The sequence below is a fragment of the Melanotaenia boesemani genome, chromosome 7 (genome assembly GCF_017639745.1).
Source record: "Melanotaenia boesemani isolate fMelBoe1 chromosome 7, fMelBoe1.pri, whole genome shotgun sequence".
NCBI classification, from domain to species: domain Eukaryota; kingdom Metazoa; phylum Chordata; class Actinopteri; order Atheriniformes; family Melanotaeniidae; genus Melanotaenia; species Melanotaenia boesemani.
In genome coordinates, this window is record NC_055688.1 from 17,415,537 (window position 1) to 17,438,845 (window position 23,309).

The 23,309-nt window shown below is 39.0% G+C and overlaps 1 protein-coding gene across 2 annotated transcripts; it reads left to right on the top strand.

Moving 5' to 3' along the window:
• Positions 1 to 3,467: 3,467 nt before the first annotated feature.
• On the top strand, positions 3,468 to 16,726 carry bod1l1 (biorientation of chromosomes in cell division 1-like 1). Of its 2 annotated transcripts, none has more exons than XM_041990428.1 (30): positions 3,468 to 3,787; positions 4,149 to 4,273; positions 4,650 to 4,837; positions 4,945 to 5,442; positions 6,140 to 6,289; positions 6,412 to 6,578; positions 6,713 to 6,809; positions 7,265 to 7,391; positions 7,507 to 7,567; positions 7,664 to 9,473; positions 9,556 to 9,623; positions 9,736 to 9,853; positions 9,972 to 10,076; positions 10,163 to 10,200; positions 10,304 to 10,355; positions 10,458 to 10,522; positions 10,629 to 10,701; positions 10,976 to 11,034; positions 11,118 to 11,172; positions 11,318 to 11,364; positions 11,473 to 11,641; positions 11,735 to 11,814; positions 12,005 to 12,131; positions 12,874 to 12,926; positions 13,033 to 13,111; positions 13,227 to 13,297; positions 13,482 to 13,587; positions 14,089 to 14,230; positions 14,532 to 14,603; positions 15,791 to 16,726. In XM_041990428.1, exons 1-30 carry the CDS (start codon positions 3,671 to 3,673, stop codon positions 15,909 to 15,911), a joined length of 5,040 nt encoding a protein of 1,679 aa, XP_041846362.1. In that variant the 5' UTR covers positions 3,468 to 3,670; the 3' UTR covers positions 15,912 to 16,726. The 2 variants fall into 2 exon arrangements, with proteins under 2 accessions (XP_041846362.1, XP_041846363.1); XM_041990429.1 differs by having other exon boundaries at positions 3,469 to 3,787; positions 9,975 to 10,076.
• Positions 16,727 to 23,309: the final 6,583 nt, after the last annotated feature.

Genomic DNA, 23,309 nt, shown 5'->3' on the forward strand with positions numbered 1-23,309 from the left:
TACTGTTGCCCTAAGTACTTCCTATACTACTTACACAAATAATATGAAACATTTTTACTGTGTACTTTTCTAGTAATATAATGTCAAACTGCCTTATGGACAGCTAAAAGAAGCATTATTGTCTAACTTTGAGTGGAGTAAAATCACTTTCTTACATAAGTAGTCAACAAAACCTGTACTATTCAACTACATACTTTCTATACTACTTAAACAATCTGAAACACTTTTACTGTGTACTTTTCCAGTAATATAATGCCAAAGTCTTTCATAGACAGCTAAAACAAGCATTATTGTCTAAATTTGAGGTCAAATAAAATGACTCTCTTCCATGAGCAGTCCCCTAAAACTATAATTTTGTATTACATACATTACCACTTTATTACAAAAATACTATGAAGTACTTCTCTGTATTTTTGGAGGAATTAATTGTCATATAAATTTGAAGTGCAATAATATTAATTTCTTCCATAATCATTCCACAATACCTATACTGTTGTACTACGTACATAGACAACTACTTACAAAAATACTATGAAGTGCTTTTACTTTATTCTTTTGGAGTAATTCATTGTCAAATTATCTTATGGACAGTAATAAATCCATCCCTAAGGAATTTTGACAATGAATTACTCCAAAAGTACACAGTAAAAGCACTATACAGTATTTTTGCAAGTAGTTGATGATGTCCTTAATGCAACAGTATAGGTTTTGTGAACTACTTATAGAAGAAATTCATTTTCTTCCTCCCTGAGCAGCCACCTTACCACGGTGCAGGAGTTTGAGCATTGTGACTCTTCTAGTGTCACGGTCAGAGACCGTAGCTAGGAGGTGGACCCAAATGCAAAGACACAGAGGGAAATAAAGTGAGAATGAAAAATCTTTATTAATACTTGAGATCTGTGGGAGGCTTGGTCTAGGTGCAGATTACTCCTCCTGAGAGAGGACAGAGGATTAACGAAAGCCTTATGAAAACTCTTGATATTGCAGACAGAATCAGCAGCTTACTTGGATCCTGAGGTGGCTGATGGTGGCGGGGTAAGTCTGAAAATGATCTCTGTCTGTGAGTGCACCATAGGGGTTGGGTGCAGTGTGAGCTGAGCGGTGGCCAAAGGTGGGGACCCTGGCATTCTGATCCTTGGCTGCAGAAGCTAGCTCTAGGGACGTAGAACGTCACCAACCTGGCTGGGGAGGAGTCTGAGCTGGTGCATGAGGTTGAACGGTTCCGGCTAGATATAGTTAAACTCACCTGGATGCATGGCAGGGCCCCAGGTGTGGATGAGGTCTGCTCGGATTTCCTTAAGGCTCTGGATGCTGTAGCTGTCTTGGTTGACACACCTCTGCAGCATCACGTGGACATTGGGGACAGTTCCCCTGGACTGGCAGACTGGGGTGGTGGTCCCCCTCTTCAAAATGGGGACCGGTGGGTGTGCTCCAACTACAGGGGGATCACACTCCTCAGCCTCCCTGGTAAGGTCTATTCAGGGGTCCTGGAGAGGAGGGTCTGTCAGATAGCGGAACCTCAGATTGAGGAGGAGTGTGGATTTTCGTCCCGGTCATGGAACAGTGGACCAGCTCTATACCGTCTTCAGGGTCTTGTAGGGGGCATGGGAGTTTGCTCAACCATGTGTTTTGTGAACTTGGAGAAGGTGTTTAACTGTGTCTCCCGGACACAGTTGAACACTGTCTCCGGTCCGGTTTCCGATACGACCGGTGCCAGAGCTTGGTCCGTATTGCGGTCAGTAAATCAGATTTGTTTCCAGTGAGAGTTGGAGTCCGTCAAGGCTGCCCTTTGTCACTGATTCTGTTCACAACTTTTATGGACAGAATTTCTATGCGCAGCTGTGGTGTTGAAGGGATCCAATTTGATAGCCTCAGGATTGAGTCTCTGCTCTTTAAGGAGGATGCAGTTAAGTTGGCTTCATCAGGCCTTGATCTTGAGCTTTCACAGGAGCGAATTCGCATCTGAGTGTGAAGCAGCTGGGATGAGGATCAGCACCTCCAAATCAGAGACTATGGTCCTCAGCCAGAGCAAGAGATTGGGTGAAAAGCTCAGTGATCCTGGAGGGCTCAGAGTCGAGTCACTGCTCTTTCGCATCAAGAGGAGCCAGATGAGGTGGCTCGGGCATCTGGTCAAGATGCCTCATGGATGCCTCCCTGGTGAGGTGTTACGGTCATGTCCCACTAGCAGGAGGCCCCAGGGAAGACCCAGGACATGCTGGACAGACTACATCTCTCAGCTGGCCTGGGAACACCTTGGAATCCCCTGGAGTAGGACAAGCTGGTGAATGTGGCTGGGGGGAGGGAAGTCTGGGATTCCCTGCTGAGGCAGCTGCCCCTAAGACGTGACCTTGGATATGAGAAAGAAAATGGATGGATGGATAATGTTATTTCACTTTAAATTTAGACGATGATGCATCTTTTAGCTTAAAGACCTTGACAATGAGTTTCTGTAAAACTACACAGTCAAAATATCTTCATAGTAGTTTTGTCAGTACTTGATGATGTATTTAGCACAATAGTATACAGTTGTGGACTAAAGAAGACTGGAAGAAATTAATTTTATTTCACTTCAAATTTAGACTACAATGCTTGTTTTAGCTGTCTGTAAAGGACTGTGGCATTATATTACTGGAAAAGTACACAGTAAAAGTGTTTCATATTATTTGTGTAAGTAGTATAGGAAGTACTTAGTGCAACAATACAGATTTCATGAACTACTTATGTAAGAAAGTGATTTTATTTACTTCAAAGTTAGACGATAATGCTTCTTTTTGCTGTCCATAAGACACTTTGACAGTGAATTATTAGAAAAGTACAAAGTAAAACTATTTCCTATTATTTGTGTAAGTAGTATAGGAAGTACTTAGCACAAAAGTGCAGGTTTTGTGAACTACTTATGGAAGAAAGTGATTTTATTTGACTTCAGACTTAGACAATAATGGTTCTTTTTGCTATTTATAAGACACTTTGACTTAGTGCATTTATTTATTTATATTAATGACACTTAGAGAAGTTGCGTGTTATTGCTATCTGAAAGGGACTGCAAGACAAAACAGAGAAAGAGAGATGCTTTATTTTGAAATCCGGAAGTATCGATAGATAGTTGTTGCTTTACCACAAAGTTGAGTGTAAATGCGCACTTGAAATACAGTGGCGGCTGGCTTGACCATGGATACGTGAGAGGCGGCTGGTTTGACCGCAGTCGTTGACACTGACAAAGTGAATCTTTGACTTAAAAAATTGTGAATGTTGGTGGTTGTAATTTTCTGTAAACGCTTGATGACGCCACTTGAACAAACAGTAACAGTAGATTGACGTGGGTGGGCGACGGGATGATCAATTTATAGTTCGTGAAAGAAAAACAGCTGCACCTAACATGCCTATCATGTACTAAACTTGTATGATGGCAGGTTTTATCCAACATTTAAGTACCCCACTCACTGTTAATGTTTTGTATTTTTAAGCTTTTATTTTGTTAAGGAAAACGCCTGCATTTAAAACGTCCGGTTCATTTTGAGGTGCTTTGCTTATGATAGGTCGATGTAGACTTCCGGGTCAAACCAGCTTCGAACGTCACAACTCATAACAGAGAGCTGGTCCGTTAAAGATAGATATTTCCTGATGTATTATTAGTATTTTCCCTTTTAACCATTCAAAACTACACTAAAACATGGCTGGTTTGCCACCGGGAGATCCGCAGCTGGTCTCAATGATCGTCAATCATTTAAAAACCCAGGGTCTCTTCGACCAGTTCAGGAGGGACTGCTTGGCAGACGTTGATACAAAGGTAACGTAAAAAAATCAGCCCCAGGACGTATTAAAATTATTTACAAGTACAGTGCTGTTTTAGTCTGCAGAGTAGATAATTCAGTAACGTTCTTATGAAAAGTTTAGCTTAAAGCGCTACCTGTTGGACCGTCTTTGACAGCGGACTTAATCTTGATTATTAAAACTACTTTCAGCTATTAATGTTTCTTACACCTTTGTATTTCTATATTTTATTTATTTATTTATGTGTATTTGTATGTTGGGCAGAATTTCATGAAATTAATAATCGTTGAGAGCACAAACAATATATAAATGAGGAAAAAAAAGCATTGCTTTTGTGTGTTTATCTTTGTAAAGGAAACATTAAAAATCTTTTGCAGCCAGCTTACCTGAACCTGAAGCAGAGAGTTGACAATTTTGTCTCTAATCACCTCTCTAACCACACATGGAGTCCTCATTTGAACAAAAACCAGCTCAGAAACAACATCAGACAGCTTGTCTTACAGTAAGCCAAGAAACAGTAACTTCTACTCGTATCTATCTATCTATCTATCTATCTATCTATCTATCTATCTATCTATCTATCTATCTATCTATCTATCTATCTCATCAAATGCACGTTTACACCAGGGGTGTCCAAAGTCGGTCCTTGAGGGCCACAATCCTACAGGTTTTGGATGTTTCCTGCCGCAGGACACCAGAATAAGATTACTGGATCAACATGCTTGGGTAGAACTTGACAAGAAGCAGTGGAGGAGAGCCATTTAATTTAAATCTGGTCTGTTGTAGCAGGAAGACATCTAAAACCTGCAGGACTGTGGCCCTTGAGAACTGGAGCGGGACATCCCTGGTTTATACTAACAACAAACTGCATCTCTTAGATCTGGTATGCTGGAGCAGGGAGTGGACAGGATTGTGACCCAGGTGGTGGATCCCAAAATCAACCATATCTTCAGGCCGCAAGTGGAGAGGGTAGTTCGTGAATTTCTATCACCGGGCAGCTGCTCACAGGAGATGCCAACCCCTCTGCCTCCAGCAGAGATAAAATCAGAAAGCATCCCTGAGCAAGGTACACAACACTTCATACTTTTTATCTGCTCTGCTCAAAAGAAAAAAGAATCTTCTCTTTTAGTGTGAACAAATCTTTTTTTTTAACACATGTCCATATGTTTATAGCCTCATTGTCAACGCCAACTACAACAGCTGCCAGCGATGCCATGTCCATCCTTGACACCATAACCTCTCTCAACCAGGAGGCGAGTGTCAGGGCCAGCTCAGCAACTGAAAAAGGTCCTAAAGGCCAAGCTACAGATGACCTCGTGCAGCTAGTGGAAGAGAATGTGCAGGATATGAATATTGTTGATGAAGGTGACGGTAGCCAAGAGGGGAAACCACTGGAAGAGACAGAGGAGGCAAAAGGGACAGTCGAGGTCCAAGCATCAGAAGTAAAGACAGAACACACACAGGAACAGATAGAACTGGACAAAGAGGGGTCAATGGAGGAAATTAAAATGGAAGAGGAGGAATCAGGTGCTCAGGAGCAGACAGAGGAGGAGAAAGACAGACGCACAAGTAAAATAAGTGGAAAACCCTCAGAGGAGAAACAGGATGATGATGATGCACTGAAATCTACAAGCCAGGCCAAGCAGAAGGCAAGAGAGAGGATAAAAGAGGGTAAGCTGCTGCGTCCTGTGTTTAGTGTTACTGTCTTTATATTCTTGTTAAAGCCACTTTTGGTAGTTTAGCATTTTCACGTATTTCCATGTAGCTGATGGGCTTATGAAGAAAACACTGATATGCTTAGATGAGATGTCAATTGCAAATAAACTGGTAAAATAATTAAATGATTTAATCTACATGGTGGTGAACACAGTGAAATCTGTTTGAGTATTTTCTCAATGTTTTCTAACTCGGTTTTTAATTGATAAAAGATTAAAATGCAGTTATTTGTAACTGAGCATTTATTAGCAGGTTATTTGGCTGTAAAATACATTTAAGGATTTTTTCCAGCTACTATATGCATATCCAGGGTTTACGTTATTTACATCACATTTTTGTTTTTTATGAGAATTAACAGCTTGTTGTTTTTATTAATTTATTTTAGCTATTTTACCAATTATAAATGTGTTCTAATATTAGACACCAATATTAAGTGTATATGGTCATTTTTGAAGGGTTAGTTATTTTGCTGAATGACAAATAATTTAGGTTATTTCAATATCAGAAACAGAAAGCAAGAATTATTCACAAAAATATTCAAAAACTACCTTGTAAGTTATGTATTTCCATTTACTTATTTTTGTTATTGTAGTTTTAAGTAAAACTGGATAAATAAAAAAAATCTAAAACCAGTTGCGTCTTTGCCATGCAGAATATTCTTTGGAGGACTCGGACCTGGAAGGCCTGAGCGACATCACGGTGAGCTCTGTCCACACCAGCGACCTGTCTTCTTTTGAGGAGGAAAGTGACGAGGAAGAGCAGCCGTCTGATTCTTCTGAAGAGGGGGAGCTTCCACCAGATGGTCTCTGACTGCAGTGATTTTCTGTTCCTGCTTAAATTCTTTTCACAGTTTAACCACAGAATTTTCAGGTTTTCAAAAATGCTGAAGGAGCTGAATGTTTTCCTCTCTGTGTACACCACCAGATCAAGCTGAAAACGCAGAGAAGAAACCCACCAGTGGAGACACAGGAGATGAAGACAAAGAGTCCAAACCTCGCCGCAAGGCTTATGTTCACAAACCCTTCCTGTACTCCCGTTACTACAGTGATTCAGATGATGAGATCACTGTGGAGGAGCGTCGCAGATCTGCTGTGAGGTTCTTTATGTATAAACATTTAGTGTGCTTCTTCAGTGTACCTGATAGATGAGTTGATTATAAGCTTTAAAGCAATATAATAAATCGTGAATGTTTCCTGAATCCTGAATGAATGAACTGTTCTCATAGGCAAAAGAAAAAGAGGAAAGACTGTTGAAGAGACAGCAGAATCGAGAGCGAATGGAAGAGAAGCGTAAACAGAAAGCAGCTCAGACTGAAGAACAAGGTTTTTCCTTTCTGTTGTGTGTCTACTGTCATGTGCTTTAACTTTGGTTAAAGGTGGAAGGAGTATTACTTATATGTGTCCTCATCTTGTGTCCTCTACTAAATGCTACGTAATAGTGTACATGCTACATGACAATTTGTCTGAGTATGGAAACCAAAGCTGATTAGTCTTATGTATGTTTTCATGTAATTAAAGAGTCTGTATGGGACCATCACAATTATATCAATCCTGCTCACTTTTTAGCTTAAGAGTTCACAATTTTTAAGTTAACCCACGTAAAACACAAAAGAATACAAAGCTACAGACAAAACATGCATATGATTTATACATAATCATATAAAAACAAGACAATGACAACCATAGTTCTCATTGTTCCATTTTCTCCTCAAAACAACAATATGTACTCTTCATTGGGAATTGACTGTGTCACTTACTGTGCTTAATGTCTCCCACAGATCATCAACAACAAAAGATTACAGACTCTGCCTCGCTGGAGTGCCCCAAAGCCAAAGAAGCCCGCAAGGAAAGGAAAGTTTTGGAGAAAAAAATGGCTCTCAACAGGAAGAGAAAACTAGATTCAAGGTGTGCAATCCAATTTAATTCACAAATTCATGCAGCAGCTTCAGATGACAGCCAGATCTTCAGATATTTTTGTAATGTGTACTGTGTTCATGCATGTGTGATTATCGCCTTACAGGAAAGGGGGAGAAGTTTCAAGTAAGAAGAAAGGAAATACAGGAGACATAACCAAGAAAGCAGTATGTGAATGCAACTGAGAATAAAATGGATTTAAGGTAACAGGTTTATCGTTCTGTAGAAGCGTATTTACTTTTCTTTTTTTTTTGTCAAACTAGGAAGTGAAATCTTCCAGCTCAAAGACTCCACAACCTAAACTGATGAGAAATCTTTCAGAATCAGCATCTTCTGATGAAAAGCACAGAAGGATGAGTGGCAGCATCTCAGAAGATTCCAGTGACACCAAAAAGCTGTCGGACAAAAGCAGGACACACTCCTTCATCTTGGATCTGGAACAAGGCTCCCAAGAGGCTCTTAAACAACGTTCTTTTGGGAAATTTGACCGTCTTTCCCGCAAAGAACTTCATTCTAAAGAACGCAAAGACAAGGAACGCAGCCTTTCTGATGAACGCAGCAAGCTCAAACAGAAGCAGGAGAAAAAATCTGAACATCAGTTAGATGAATCACAGATGAAGGAAGGAACTGCTGTTAAAGTATCTTCTGAGGAGAAAGGCGAGAAGAAGCCCAAGATTAAAAGTGAGAAGAAAATGGCTGCAAGTACAAGAGAGGGAAAGATGGCTGAAGGAGTTCTTGATGAGGGAGGCTTTAAAGATTCCAAGAAGACGAAGGGGGTGTCTGGAGAAACTGTCAAAGCAGAGAAGGAAAAGGACAAAATTAGGGAAAAAGATAAGATCAAAGAAAAGGAAAAGGCCAAAGCAGAGAAATCTTCATTCAAAAGCGATTTCAAGCAGATTCTTCGTCCAGATTCAGCCGGCTCCTCTGAGGATCGCTCAGACATGGAGCCTGGCTCAGATAGCTCCAAAAAGAGAGAGAAACACTCCAAGGAAGTGTTGAAAAGGTCAAAGAGTCACACTGAGGACAGGTCTGGAGACAAACCCAGATCAAAAATAGACAGTGAGAAGGACAAGACTAAAGCAGATCAAGACAGCCAGAAGTTACAAAAGTCAAGTTCTGAAACGGACAAAGACCCAAAAAGGGTTAAGACCACAGAAAAAGGAAAAATCACAGAAAAACCAAAAGTAAAATCCAAAGAGGAAGCAAAGGTTCCATTGTCATTAAAGACTGTTAAGAAAGTTCAAAGTTTGGATGTCAAAAGTGCTGGAGGTACAGGTATCATCAAACCTGAAGCGACAAAGGAGAAGAAAAAAGATGGAAATGCAAAAGAGCAGCGGAGAGTAACTGGAGAACCTCCACATGAAAAATCTGATCTGAAAAGTTCAAAGAAGAAACTGGAGAAGAAAGATAAAGTTCCAGAAAAGAAGGATGATAGTCAAGAAGAGAAGACAATAAAAGAAGAAAAACTGGAAAAGCCCGATAAATTCTCAAAGGCTTCATCTGTTTCTTTGAGTCTTGAGACAGACGAGTCGCTAAAGAAACAACCACTTCTCCAAGAAACAAGCACAGACTCTGACCCGGTCACCACCACAGTCACCACTTCGTTCTCAGACGACACATGCGACGCTTTAAGTGACATCACCCCTGAGCCACCTGAATGTGAGACAGAGTCGCGGCTCAGCGAGATCCCAGCTGTACCGGCTGAGAACGACGCCCTGCTGACACTTATGGATGTGTGTACTTCAGCAGAGGCCAGACTTCCGCCAGAGTGCCTTAGAGAGGAAGCAACACCCAAGACCGAGCTTCAGGATGCTGATATGAAGATGAAAGAGGCAGCTCTGACACTGCTGTCCATGGATCCTGACAGCACCATGTCCTCCAGCTTAATCTGTCAAGACACGAGGGATGAAGCACCGCTGTATCCTCCTGACACAAAACAGGTGGAAGCTAGTACAGCTGAAGAGGTTGTGCTCCTTCCTCTGCAGGTGCAGCCGACTCATGAAAGTGAGCTTTCAGCCTCCGAGACATGTCAGCAAACTGTTGAGCTTATTGATGTAAAACCAGACACTGCAGGTAAGGGGGAACTAACTAAATTTAACATTGGCTCTCTAAGCTTCTCGGAGCTGATGCAAGCTGAACATGCATCTCTTTTCAGATGAGTCGGGGAGAAAAATGGACACAGCTGAGACTGAAATGACAGAGATGGCTGCTCCACTGATAAAGGTTTGTGACATTTGTAAAATTAAAATGTCTTTGTCAAGTTAAAGGAAATGGTACCATTTCTGGAGTTTCTTGAGTGGAATTTTCTATGGTGTACTGTTTTCTCTCTAAACAGGAGGATGATGCGGCATTAAATACCTGTCAGATTTCTCCAAAAGAGGAAGAAACCAAGAGTGTTGAAACTCCTCCTGAGACACTATTACGTGAAAAAATGGCAGCACCAGTAGACCAAGGTTTTTTTTTAATGTCTTTCTTACTTCCCTTCTACTCCTCATGTTTTGTAACATACTGCATGGAAATACTATAATATTTTATCTGTGTATTAACTTTACCTGTTTTTTTGTTTTCATTCAGTGGCTGGTGCTGTTAAGTCAGATCTGGAAGAGGCCAGAGAAGGCACAGAAGTGAACACAGCAAGTTTTTCTGACACCATTGAACAAGTTTCAGAAATCCCCAGTAAGCCAGATCAATGCAACACTCAGGAAAACATAAATATTGCTGCTTTGTTTGACAGATTTTTAACCCAAATTCTTGTCATACAGAGCAAACGGAGCCAGATTTTGAAGTTAGAAACCTCGGGGTGAGTAATGATTTATGTTGCACTGATACAGATTTGTTACTGTCTTCATTTTTAGTGCTTTTTAGGGAAATAACAATAAAACTAATCTCATAAAAAAAAACAGGCACTGGAAGCAGAAGACGACGAGAACCAGATAAAGATGGTTGTTGATAAGGGTACGACCGTTTTCTTTGCATATGCATGCAGTCACATCAGACATGATACATATTTAAAGGTAATTGGTTAAAAACATGTTAAAAGCTTTTTTTTCTCACAATTAGGTGAAGCTGAGAATAAAAATGAAGGAGAAAATGTTCCAGCAGAGAAAGGTGATCTGCAGACAGTAAGTGTTCAGCTTCTAAATATATTCAGTTTGAAGTTAACACTAACTGTTAATAGATGATCCGGTTCAAGCAAACTGTTTGTGTCCCTTTGCTGACCTGGTTTAGATGGAAACCAACATTCCTAATATCAGTGAAGAAGGTGAAGCTGAATCTACGCGCAAGCTAGTCAAACAAATCAGTGAGTCATTCAATCATTCATTCACTGATTTTGCAGTTATTCGAATGCTGTTGGGTGCGTGGTTTCATTAGTAATTTGACTTCCTGCTTTGTAGTTTGTAAAATGATGGATGAAAAGACAGGATTTTTTTATATATAATGTAGAGTCTTGCAGCCCAAAAAAGCTTTGTGCACCTTAACTAGGCTGAAACCAGACCTAAATACTGATTTACACCATTTTCTTTTCTTTCTCTTTGGATCATTCTGAGTCATTATTTTCTGTTTAAATGTCTCAGGTAACATCTCCAGCACAGACAGCCAGGACGATGAAAAAAGCTCAGACCTGTCAGCAAAGGTACCCTGTTTGAAAGTCAGCTTTTAAATATGCAAACAATTTCATGTGTTAATGCAGCATCTTCTGTGTTAATACTTTGGTAGGAGGTGAAAAACGATGGAAGGGGAAGACGCAAACGAAAACTGTCTTGCCAAAAAGGTAATCTGTGAAATGATGAGGTGTTACATTCCCTCAAATGTCAAGATCCAGAGAAGCAGATTCATAGCCAAAGGTGTCAGAAATTAGATAATAAAATACATTTAATGGATTAATTGAAGCAACTTTATCATTTTCAACACATCAGGTGATAAAAAGGATGAAATGGAAGGTAAAGAGCAGCTATCAGCTGAGGTAAATATGACATTTATCACATGATATCTGTGTGATTTTTTTTTTTTTTTTCGCATACAAAAAATATGTAGATACAGCGCAAAGTCGTTTTTCCTTTTTAATTGTCAGGACATTGAGAAGGAACAGGTTTTAGAAGTAAAAACAACTCGCAGGGGAAGACCACCCAGAACCACAGAAGAAGCAGAGAAAGACCAACCAAAAGAAGCAGAGAAGTCAGAAGAACCTCCGAGTCGCAGGGGAAGACGTTCAGGAGCCGCAGCTAAAGAAACAGCAGCTGGCAAGTTGGCCGCTTTAATGACTGCCTACATTAGCTCAGATTATTTGGTTATGAGTTTCTCTGATGTTGCTGTTGCTTTGCTTTTAATGACAGATAATCAGAAGGAAGACGAGAACAGAGCTGAGGACATTGCTGATGAAACCTCATCACTGAAAGCAGCAGAGAAAGAGGAAGTATGTTAAAAACGTCATTTGCTGAATGCTGACGGCGAAAGCTTTTGTAATGACTAAAACACATTTTCTGGTCATGCAATATTGCTTGTTTTTTTTTTTTTTTTACTTCATAATGATTATAAAGCATTAAAAACGATAACAACCGTAGTTTATATTTGTTTCCACCAAATATTGTCTTTTGTTCTTGTAGAAAGGTGAGAATGAAAGTAAACCAGAACAAATTGTCCAAAGTGGAGTTGAGGACAATCTGCCATCTTCTGCTCCAGAGGACAATGAAGGTGCAGTAAGCTCAGACTTCCAAGACATGACAGACACATGTGAGTTTTTGCTCTTTTATTATTTGTTTTTGGTTCCTTACTGTAATAGAAGGTCCATAGAGTAAGTCTCCCAGTTTAATTTGATTTATTTAGAAGCACAGTACAAGGAACAAATAGTGGTGAGAACCTGATTTACTTCCAGCTCCCAATGTCTCAACTTGCATCTCAAAGAATTAACTTATTACAAACCTTTATATTGTAAAAGAAATGCTGGCATCTTACCTACCTGATTAACATTAACAAGAAATAATATCAGCAATAATTTCATCCTCAGATTCCGAGACTTCTCTTCATTTAAATTGTGTACAATAGATAAAACTGAAAACTCTAAAACCGCAACCACTGAACGTAGCGTGTTTACCACGATCTGGTTGGGAAACAGTTCCAGCGGAGCTCATATAGGATGGAGCCAACTCAAAGTATTTGCAATCAGTTTTAAGTCTGATGGAAGACCCCTGCAACACAACTTCATGAGAAAAACAGCATCACACACAGGCAAAGAGGGAAACCTGAAGAAATTAGTCACACTCAAATGTAAACAAATAATATCTCGGAGCTCAAAACACGAAGTTGACCAATCAGAGCAGCACATTGCCAAAATGCCACTCCCATTAACAGCCTTCTGAAATGACATTTTACAGTGATAGTTGGTCTTAAGGAATTCTGGGAGCTTTGACTTAATCTGAGCTGTGAAAAGGAAACAGGTTATAGGATGCATTTTGATGAAACATTGAAATTATAGGTAAACCAGCAATGAAGAGAAACAGATCAGAAGAAATGGAGGAATCCAGCGAGGTGAGAGGTGTTATCTTTGTGGATCACAGTATTACAGTATTAGTCTCTTTGCTTTAGCCATATTTATCCATATTATTGTTTGTGTTTCCTAATCTGCATAATCCAGGAGGAAACCCAGGCTCAAGAGGAGATGAAGGACAACAGAGGACAAGAACAAAGCACAGAACAATATGAAAAAGACAGTGGTGAGGAAGAAATATCCTGCTGGAGGACTTCACGTATATTTACAGAGAAAAACATCTCAACACAACATTTAAACAACAATAATTACCGTCTCTGTATTGTGCATGTATTTTTCAGTCTGTTCTCCTTCTGCAAGCCAGTCAGAGGATGTTAAAGAGGAAATCTGCAGTGAGAACAAGCCAGATGATGTATGTTTCATATGAAATTGAGGAATAACTGTTATTTGCATCTGTAAATATGTACATCCATCACTTTGGCTGTCATTATTAACTTTGTAGGAATCTTGTTTTACAACTTTATTGCTGTATGCTAATATCTTATGTACTTGACCTATTTAATTTGTTTCAGACTGAGTTCTTCTTCTGTTTCCAGGCTGAGGAGGAGAAACAAGAAGAGCAACAAGAGGACCAGGAGGCCACTTTGAAGAAGCCTGCTCGGAGGGGACGGCCCCCAAAGGCTGCAGCTATGGAGGATTCAGGTAAAAAAATGGCTATCTTTAAATTAGATGATTTGTTTTTATTACCAATATATGAATTAATTATGTATGTATGTGTATGTATTTATTTTACTTTATTTATTTTATTTATCTAATTTATTTATTAGACCAGGAAAGCTGTCTCACTGCATCAAAGACCTCTTCAAGAGCATCCTGGCCAAAATGGCTGCATAGTTATAACCCAAGCACACATTCAGATATTTAGAAATAGATGAGAATCATACAGAAGTATCATACGAGGGCACACAAAACGAGAATGCACTAATAAATCTGGGCACAGACATTTTTATTGATGATTGGTAAGTGTGAAGCTTATTTCCCATCGGTGGGTTTATATGAATCAGCTAATATATTTTAAGATTCTAAATTACTCCTAAAATTTCCTCTCATACTAAAGGATTATTTAGCTTCAGGTGTGCACATTAAAGAAAATACAGAATGGTAAAGTTATGCTACCTGTAACTTTTATCATCTTTTCTACAGGTAAAAAGGACAAGAAAGCTGATGAGAAGGACAGCGAGCAAAATTATGAGGAGGACGAAGAGGAAGGCGAGAAAGAAGGGGACGACAAAGAGTCTGCAACCAGAGCTACGACCCGGTCGGCATCTCGCCTGGAGGCTGAAAAGTAATTTCAGTTTTTATTTGGTGGTTTAAGGTCAATGAGATTCCCACTGTCATGGACCCACAACGTAGACTTTACTGAAACTTGATCAATAATAAGAGTTACAGTAACACCAAAACACGATGAAAACTAGACAGGTTGGAAAAACGTTTAACTGGTTTGTGCTTCTCTAGCACTTTATTAAGTGGTGATAAATGAACAGCTGGCTGAATGTCTGTACTCTGGAAAGCACAATGTCACTAAATATGTAAGGGAGGAAGAATTAGTACCAAAGCAGCTTTTTTTTTTTTTTACTGCTTTTCAGAAACAAGCCAAGCAAACCATCCACCCGGGCGAGTCGACAGAACGGTAAAGAGGAGACCACAGCTGGCACACGGTGAGTTTGTCTCATTGAGCTTCAACAGCATGAAAGAGTTTAGCGGAGAATCTGACCAAACCTGACTGCAACTGTAGGACCGTGAAAGAGAGCCTTTTACCCGAAGTGTTCCTGGAATTTTAAATTAGCTCCCAAAATAAAAAGAATAAATCTTTTGCAAGGTCTGACCAGGTTTAAAAATAAGATGTAAAAATAAGTTATAATAATTCTGTTAGACATGTCTGATCAAAACACACTTTTTTTTTGTAGAGTAAAAGATTATGTAAGCTTTTAAGTTCCTGTATGCAGCATTGTGAATACAGTGTGTTCATGCTGCTGTATGTGAAGGTGTAGTGGTGTATTTAGTTTCCTATCAGAGTGACGCTGTCTGCCTCATATTTCCGTGTATTTTCAGGTAACAGAACTTTTAGGTTTTTGTCAGTTTTTGCTTTGAGCAGCAACAACAGTGGTTCTGAAGTTGAATTTGACTTCTTTAATCAGAAATCACAGATGCTCATATCAAAACCTTAATATTTAATAATCTTATTAAAACAACACATAATTGCAAAGTAATTGTGAGCAATTTGATTAGAAATATAATCTACTAAAGTGGATTTAACTGGTTCATAATGATTGGCTGGAACTGACTGTTTCTCTAAAGTAGCTTGGGATGACTTGTCATGAAATGGTGTTGTCATTAAACTGAATTTAAAACTGATAAGAAATTACACATGTAAATTAGTTTCCTCCATTCTGTTTTTGTAAGTTTTTCCAGAAAATATGGATAATTTTACGCTTTTAATGCTCAATATAAAAACATTTTTAAAAAGATGCTAAAAGATGACTTTCTTACTGACTAACATATAACTACCACTCTTTTTATCATTGTTTCTAATCTCTGGAAAAATATATTTTAAATGTCAGTCTTGATAGATTTTTTTTTGTATAAGAGCAGCTTTTGTTAGACATTTTTCTTTACTTTTTTTTTTTTTTTTTTCTAATAACATTAAGGAAGTCCTGAAATCTAAAACGTCTGTTCTTAAAATCCATATTTGACAGAGCTTCTCTTCTTCTTTCCTCCCTCTAGTCTAAATGTTAAGTGTACAAGCGCCAATCTGTGTGCTTGTATTAGTTATTGCACTACTTTTTACAAACAACCCTAGAATTAACAAATGGTTTGACACTTGCTCTTTGTTTCCCTCCTGCAGGGGGACGAGGGGCCAGGCTCCGTCCAAGGGGGGCCGTAAACGGGAGGCCAGCCCTCCTGCTGTGCGAACGCGGGGAGGACAGAAATCAGAGGAGCCCCCTTCAAAGAGAGCCAAACGCTAAGACCTTTGATAGCAGTGGAACAGTCTTCCCCCGCAGTGTTGTTTTTACACTTCATGTTCAAAGACCTCTGCAGTCAGTTTGCATGTAAAGTGGTTTGTGCTTCATTGACTGTTGATACTGAAAAGCTCTGGGTAATATTATACACTTTCTGATGGTTGTGTGTAAACCTGAGGATCTGTGTTAGAATCCCCCAAAGTACCTTCTGCTGCTCTGCGTCCATATGGTTTGGATCAGACTCCATCATTTGCTGCTTTATTCAGTAATGCCCTGTGAATCAGACCATTTCAGGCCAATCACAAGCCTAATGTGCAGCAGAGCCGCACTTGGAGATAAAGAGGATAAATTGAAATTGGCCGTCAGTCATCAGAGGCCAGAGTGTGTCTCAGACTCCTCTGTTCCTCATTCACACAATTTTAAGAATCATCTAATCTTCATTGTGCATTTATTCATTCTGTGAATGAAAGGGGACATTTTTTTCTGTCATGTTATTTGCTTTTACACTTAATGCAAAAAGGGTTTCTTTTTGTATATTTCCACTGAAATAACAGCAGTATTAAATAAACTCAGTAAAGTCAGCATCACTCTGAAACACCAGCTACTGCAAACAGAGTGTAGTTTTTTTTACTTAAACAGACCCTAACACTAACTTTAGTGTTATAAAGTTGTCAGTATAAAAACATTTGTTTCATTAATGTAAAAAATACTGACTAATGCTTCATCTTAGGTTCTTAGTTGTAATGATTCTGTTTGCATTCAACTTATGATTTTAAAGAAACTGTTTTATTTGTTGTTTTAATACAAAATACCCTAAGGGACCTTTTTGTGCATCTCTTTATTGACAAGAACTTTTTCTACAGTTTTAGAAGCTTTCCAGAGTGTTATTTTATCATTAATTTGAGATTTGCAGATTTACAGACACACAAACACACCTTGTTATTTTGTTTATTTCAAATTCTTACCCTTTTCAATTGTATGATCTATGAAAACATCACACACATCAAAATATTTACATTCATTTTAATTTACCCTTATTATGTCTCAAACTTTATTTCCTTTTGTTCTTAAATGGATGTGCTGCCTATAATGTATAAACATCCAAAGATATTAACCAATCACCTTAAAGTGTAGAAGAGGAGAGGACATTCCTGCCTGTTAATGGGGGATAAAACTGACAAACTCAGAGTGAAATATTCCACCATCATTAGCATGTTTGAAGGCTTTAATCGCTGCACCTGAACCTTTCAGGATCAAGAAGGGAGGTCACAGAAAACTGGAGTTCTTTGGTTGGAGTTTTCCAACCATTCCTGCGGGCTGCTAAGTTTTTATTCCTTAAAGGTGTTCCTCTCAGGTATTTCCTGGTGCTGCAATCCAGGCCTTAATGTATTAGTCCAACAACTCCCATTAAAAGGTTTGGATCAGCTCTTACTCAGCCACCAGGTCTGGCAGACAAACAGCTCGCCTTTCACTCACTGATGCCAGAAGAGAGACTTCAGACGTCATTTCTTTTATAGTCACTTCATTGTAGTCCAAAATGATATTTGAATTTGCAGAGCAGGTTTTGTGCTCTTGAATATCACTTACACATCAGACAGATTTATGGGCTGCTGCTTTTTGTGAGTAAATTTTGTGAGGAATCTTCCACTATTTTCAGCATCTTATGGAGTGTTATTTTCTGGACAATCAGCTCCAGCAGCTCCTGAGTTATTCCCAGCCAGACTTTTTAATCAGTTTGTTCAGTCTTTATAAGTCTTTGGTTCTAATGCTACTGCAAACCTGATTGCACTTTCCACAACAGACTTATTGAAGATCTGCAACATCTTAGTTCAGACATTAAAATCATAAATCCAGGTGGTGGTGAAGGTATCCACCTGGAATTTGTGGAGCTCCTCACATAACAGCAGGCTGAATTGTATTAAATCACTTGAGAAATCAAAGAACATGATCCTTAAAGTGCTGCCTGATTGGTCCAGATGAAAGTAGGCTCTCTGAAATAGAAGATAGGTAGATGATGGCGTCTTTAACCCCAAGCCCATTACAAAATGCAAAGTGTAATTCATCCCGAAAGGTGTTCACTTGCTTATTGAGGTGAGCCAATAACAGTCTCTCAATGACTTTCATGGTGTGAGATGTTAGGGTGTCTTTTGGTTCAGATGGTTGGGATTTTCTAGGTAGTGGAACAAGGCAGGATGTTTTCCACAGCACAGGAATTCTGACTCAGACTGGTGTTGAAAAGGTGCCAAAAAATCCAGCATAACTGTTCTAAGCAGGTTTTCAGAGCCCTGGAGCTGACGCCAACTGGACCTGGGGTCTTGTTCTGGTTCAGTTGTTTCTTCACTGGACTGCAGGAGACAGAGCTGGAGGCAGAGAAGGTCTCGGTAGGTGTGGAGGGAGATGAGACTTTGTTAAGGTCCATGACTGAGCTGCAGGTGGGAAAGGGCCTCACTATTCTTGTGAGATGCCATCAACACAGAAGTTGATGTAATCTGTCACTCAGTGATGTGGTTCATAGAGGACATTCCTGTCTATGGCCTCAAAGCATCCTCTCAGAGCATCTTCATCTTCATTAGACCAGGGTTATTAGTCTCTCAGATGACTGGTTGATGCTGAATGATGGGCTTGTAGGTGGAGGTGACCTTGTACAGATCTTCTCCTTTACAGTGACATGTCCAAGATGACACCAACGGTGGCTAAAAAGCACTGAAATTCCACCTCCCCTTAGCTTTCCACTTATTTTCTTCCACTGTAAGCACAGACAGATTAGAGTACAGAATGTGTTCGTGCAGCCATGTTTCAGTGAGGCGCATAATACTGCATTCCCTTTATCTTTTTGAGGCCTTGTTAGCACCTCGAGCTCATCTATTTTTTTAGCTAGCGATCTTACGTTGGAATAAATGGTTTGAATCTCCACTATTTTTTCTCTGCCTCGCTCCTGCCCTGCATCCTCTTCACTTCCTCTCCAACTCCTTTGGGATTTTGTGTGTTATTTACTGATTATCTTGATTTTGGAGAATTTCATCAGTTGATTGCTGCAGCTCCTTCACTTTGCTAGATCTTCCTCCACCTGCTCCCCATTCTCACTACAGATCACAATGTCATCTGCAAACATCATTGTCCATATAGCCCTTAGAAAATCCTGTGTATGTGTTTGAGTTATGTTTCATTGTCAAGTGGTAATGATGGCTACCCTTGATCATAAAAAAAAAGAAAAAAAAGGGTAGGCCTTACCGATTGTACAAATGTACAATTTCTATATTCACTATTCACTGAAATGTGTCACTTATTAAGCCAAAAAAAGGACCAATGCCTTTTTAAAATAGTTTAAATACATAAAAAATATAAACTCAGTTAAATGGTCAAGTTAATAGATACCCCTAAAATAGATAATTAGATTAATTTTACTAAGGAAGAAGTAATTTGATCTTTTCTTTTACTGCACAGGATAGATTTGTGTTAGTCTTTGGGTATTGAAGGGCTAACTGCATAGACAAATCAAAGCCTTTGAAGTTTGTGTGAGTTTAATTTTTTAAATAATTCTGTTAAAGCATGGTTGAAAAGTAATGTCTGATTTTCATTGGTTAAATTTCGTAGAATTTTTATTTATTATTACTTTTGTCAGATTCAAGGACTAGGAAGGACTCAGATATTTTACATTATTAAAAAAAGGCTGCAAGTACAGCCTGGAAGAATTTACTGAAAATATGAAATGTTAACTAACATTTTCTGAAAATAGTGAAAGTGCAGAAAATAATCCAGGATTTATAGTTTTAATGGTTTAAAGTTACTACAAAGTGCCATATTTGTCTCTGAGATTGACTGTGCATAAAGTAAATAAAACTACTTCTGATGCCACCCTGAAAGAGGGAAAAATAAAAATTCTGAAAAACTGGGACTCTTCGTACTAGGTGGTGCAGGTTTTCTGGACTCTGGAGGGTTCAAACATGAGGGCATCCAAACATAAGTAGTCTGCACAGGAAAACCTGATAAAGGATATCTACATAATCTGCCTCACATTTCCCTCCTGTCTCTCTTCAGCAGGTCTACAGGTGGTGCAGTTTATGCAGCAGAGCTGTGGAAAGATGGCGGTTTCACACAGCTGTCAAGTGGAATTGAGGAGACTTTTGCTTCTGAGTGGAGGGGATCCTTGCGGGCTGCTGCAGGGATAGCGGGGCTCATTCCTGCTGCTGCCTCTGTGCTCTGGGAGTGGTCTTTCTTTTACTAGGGATTTGGCTGGGCTTGCTGGCACTGAATATAATGCTCTGCCATTCAGCCACTCCTCTCACAAGACATAAAAGTTAACAGGTGTTTAACGTCAGAAGTGTTTCATGCAAGAGTCATACAAATAACGAGCGACAGGCAGCAGGGAGGGGCAGCGACTTAGTCTTATAGCTCCTTTTTCATGCTTTTGCACTATTGAAACAGCTCTGCAGTTGAGTTGAGATGTGGACTGACTTCTGGCAGCCGAGGCAGCAGCAAACACACACCAGAGTGGAGAAAAATGTTTCTTTACTCACCAACGCTGTAGGGTCAGATGGACCGTTTGCAGTATGTCAGCAGTGTGTGAAGTCATGAAAACGCCGTATATTTGTACTTATTTTTAGAAAACAACCTTGCACTTGGCTTCTCAGCTTTCACAAGCAAAGCAGATCACATAAAGGCCTTTTTTTAACTGATGCTGTGATGGTTATGAACAGCTTTTCGGTTTATATGTACCAACTTCAAAGGGAATTATTTAAACATGTGAAATGTTTCTACATCACATATTTAACTTAACCTCTTCTTCATGACAGCCCAGTGTACAGAGTCATGAGATACATGCAGTACAGAAGATCTTTGCACACACTGAGAAGCACCAATCCTAACATGTAGCATACCAAAATCACAGAGAGAAACTCAGCTAAGAGACTCTATCAAGCACTGCCATCCAAACTAAACACAGTTCAAACCCCAAGCAATTGTTTGGGTATGTAATGAAAACATGAGAACATCATTGTCCACTTTAGAGCTTCTGCTTATTTCTCCACTTCAAGCAAACCACACAAACAAGGTGTCATGTGAAAGCAGAGACTCTTCTTCAATTTTAGGGCTATCCCATGATTCTCCTGACTCTGACCCTAGAGGCGTCGATCATCAACACTGACTAATAGCTTCCTGAGATGTTTACCTGTGTAACACCTCTATTAAAACTGCTCAGATTTACTTTTTTAGTTTCTACCTTTGCACGGCTACTCATCAGACATTACTAATTCTTAGATAAACTGGGCTGCTATCCTCTCGTTTTCTTCTTTTAAAAGGAGATAACATTCAGATTTACTAGGGTGCTCCAGGTGAATTCACTCTGACACAGTAGCACATATCTTGATTTGGACACATTGTAGTTATGAAGATATGCTTAATTTATTTTGGGTATGTCATTTCAGACAGGAGACAAAAACAATAGGCTCCATTAAGAAAAGGGTAACTACAAAAACTTTTGAAGAGTTCTTAAAATTCAACAATTAATTTCATGTCACCTTGTTTAGTTTAGTTTGCAGTAGTTTTTGTTGATTAATCAACAGATTAATAAAAGCTGTTCCCATAATTGGGTATTAGTTTTTTTTCCTAATGATTTTAAGTTTTCAAAGGTCATAAATAACAGTAAACTGGATTTCTTCATCACCATGGCTGTTAACACAAAATGATATATGTTGGAAAATGTAACTATTAGCAAAAGAGTTACTGCAGATGAATTTATTATATAGATCATCATTATTTGTGTCTATAATTGTGTATGTGCTTTTTACTCAAGGCTGATTGTCAAAACTAGAGTTTTATTAAGATGTTACTCAACTCCTGTTGGAACAATAAAGGTGAGTAACAAAATAATAATATCTTTTGAAAATGATGATGGTGGAGAGCCCTGCCTCAATAAGTCCAGTATATGTAACAGGTATTCAGCTGGATTGGGTTATGGTGTTCAAAACATGTGTCATGTTATTTTTACACTCATTACAGTAAAGATGTATCCCCTCTAAACAGAACCATCTGATCCTCTAAATGGTTGAATCCAGGGTTCAGATTGTCACATAAAATAACTTTAATGATCCCAAGAAGGAATAAATAAAGAGTAGAAAAATTAATTAGATGTTCAAACTCACATCTGTGTAAGACATGGGTGTAAGTTGTACAACAGTAAAACCTGTGAAATTACTAATGAATGTCAAATACAGAGTGTTGTGCAAAAAGGATGTAAAAATAGTACAATACATACCAATAAGAAATGACATGAACATTTACAGTATTTATTTGTCACCTGTCTGTATATCCGACTAAATCGGTTTCAGTCCACATGCACAGGATTTCTGATTCTAAGATGGCCTTTGACAGAATCAGTTTGGAGGGGGTTAAAACACATAGCTTGCTGATATTCTATGTAAATAAAAACCTGATCCCATTAATCACTATCATCTATATCTCTAAAGCTTTGTAAATTTCACTCCTTAGTTGCCCAGTGAGTCAGTGATAATGGTGTTTAAAAATACCTTAAACATGAGCTGTAGTTGAGTCAGTTATGGCAGTCGCACAATAACCGTGGCTCCTGGTTATCGCTCAGTAGTCATATTTAAACCAGCCAGTAGGATAAAAACTAGCAGTGTTCAGGGTTAGCTTAAAATCAACCTTTAACTTTCCTTTCTGTCTGTGATTTCTTGACAATAAAATCACTTAAAACTGACACCCCAGCCAACAGATGAGTAACTCAGTTAATTTAAAAAAAAAACTTTTTGGTTCTCAGTAAAAGTGAAAACTCTTTTCTCCTGTGTTTTATTTATCATCAGAAGTGATTGTGTTTCTGCTGTGCACTGTTGGACAAAACAAGACATTTCCCCGCTGTGTCATAAAAAAGATGATTAATCAGTTCACCCAAAAATGCAGTGAATGCATTAGCAGACAGCACACCTCTATAATCTGAACACCTCTAAGAGAGATAAATGCAAAGCTTGCAATCATGAACCACAAGCTGCAGCTGCAATCTGAGACGTCCACTTCACCATCTGAAAAAGAAAAGGCCCATAATATCTCAAGAATTTCTAAATGGTCCTTGAAGTTTTCAAAACTACATCCACTTGTTTGCTCAAAAGTAGTATTTTGCATGTGACACGAAACCACTGAAAGAGTCTGCTGCTTTGAAGGACGTCTTTATTTAGGCGTGAGCTGAGGAGAAAAGAGTTGGTCACAGAGCTCTGAGTATAGGCAGCAAAAGGCCCTTCAGACCTGAGAAGCCTTTCATGATGTGCTTGAGCTGCATGCATTATCTGTTGCATGCCAGAGGTGGATGGATGCTCGTTTGTCAGCACGGCAGAGCTGAAAATAAACTATAAATCACATCTGTGCTATCTCCACACATTAATTGGACTGTAACAG

Coding starts and splice junctions, on each gene's coding strand:
- bod1l1 (XM_041990428.1), top strand. CDS start 3,671: ATGGCTGGTTTGCCACCGGGAGATCCGCAGCTGGTCTCAATGATCGTC. Junction 9,474..9,555: donor TGTAAAACCAGACACTGCAG/GTAAGGGGGAAC, acceptor ATCTCTTTTCAG/ATGAGTCGGGGAGAAAAATG. Junction 12,132..12,873: donor CCAAGACATGACAGACACAT/GTGAGTTTTTGC, acceptor TTGAAATTATAG/GTAAACCAGCAATGAAGAGA.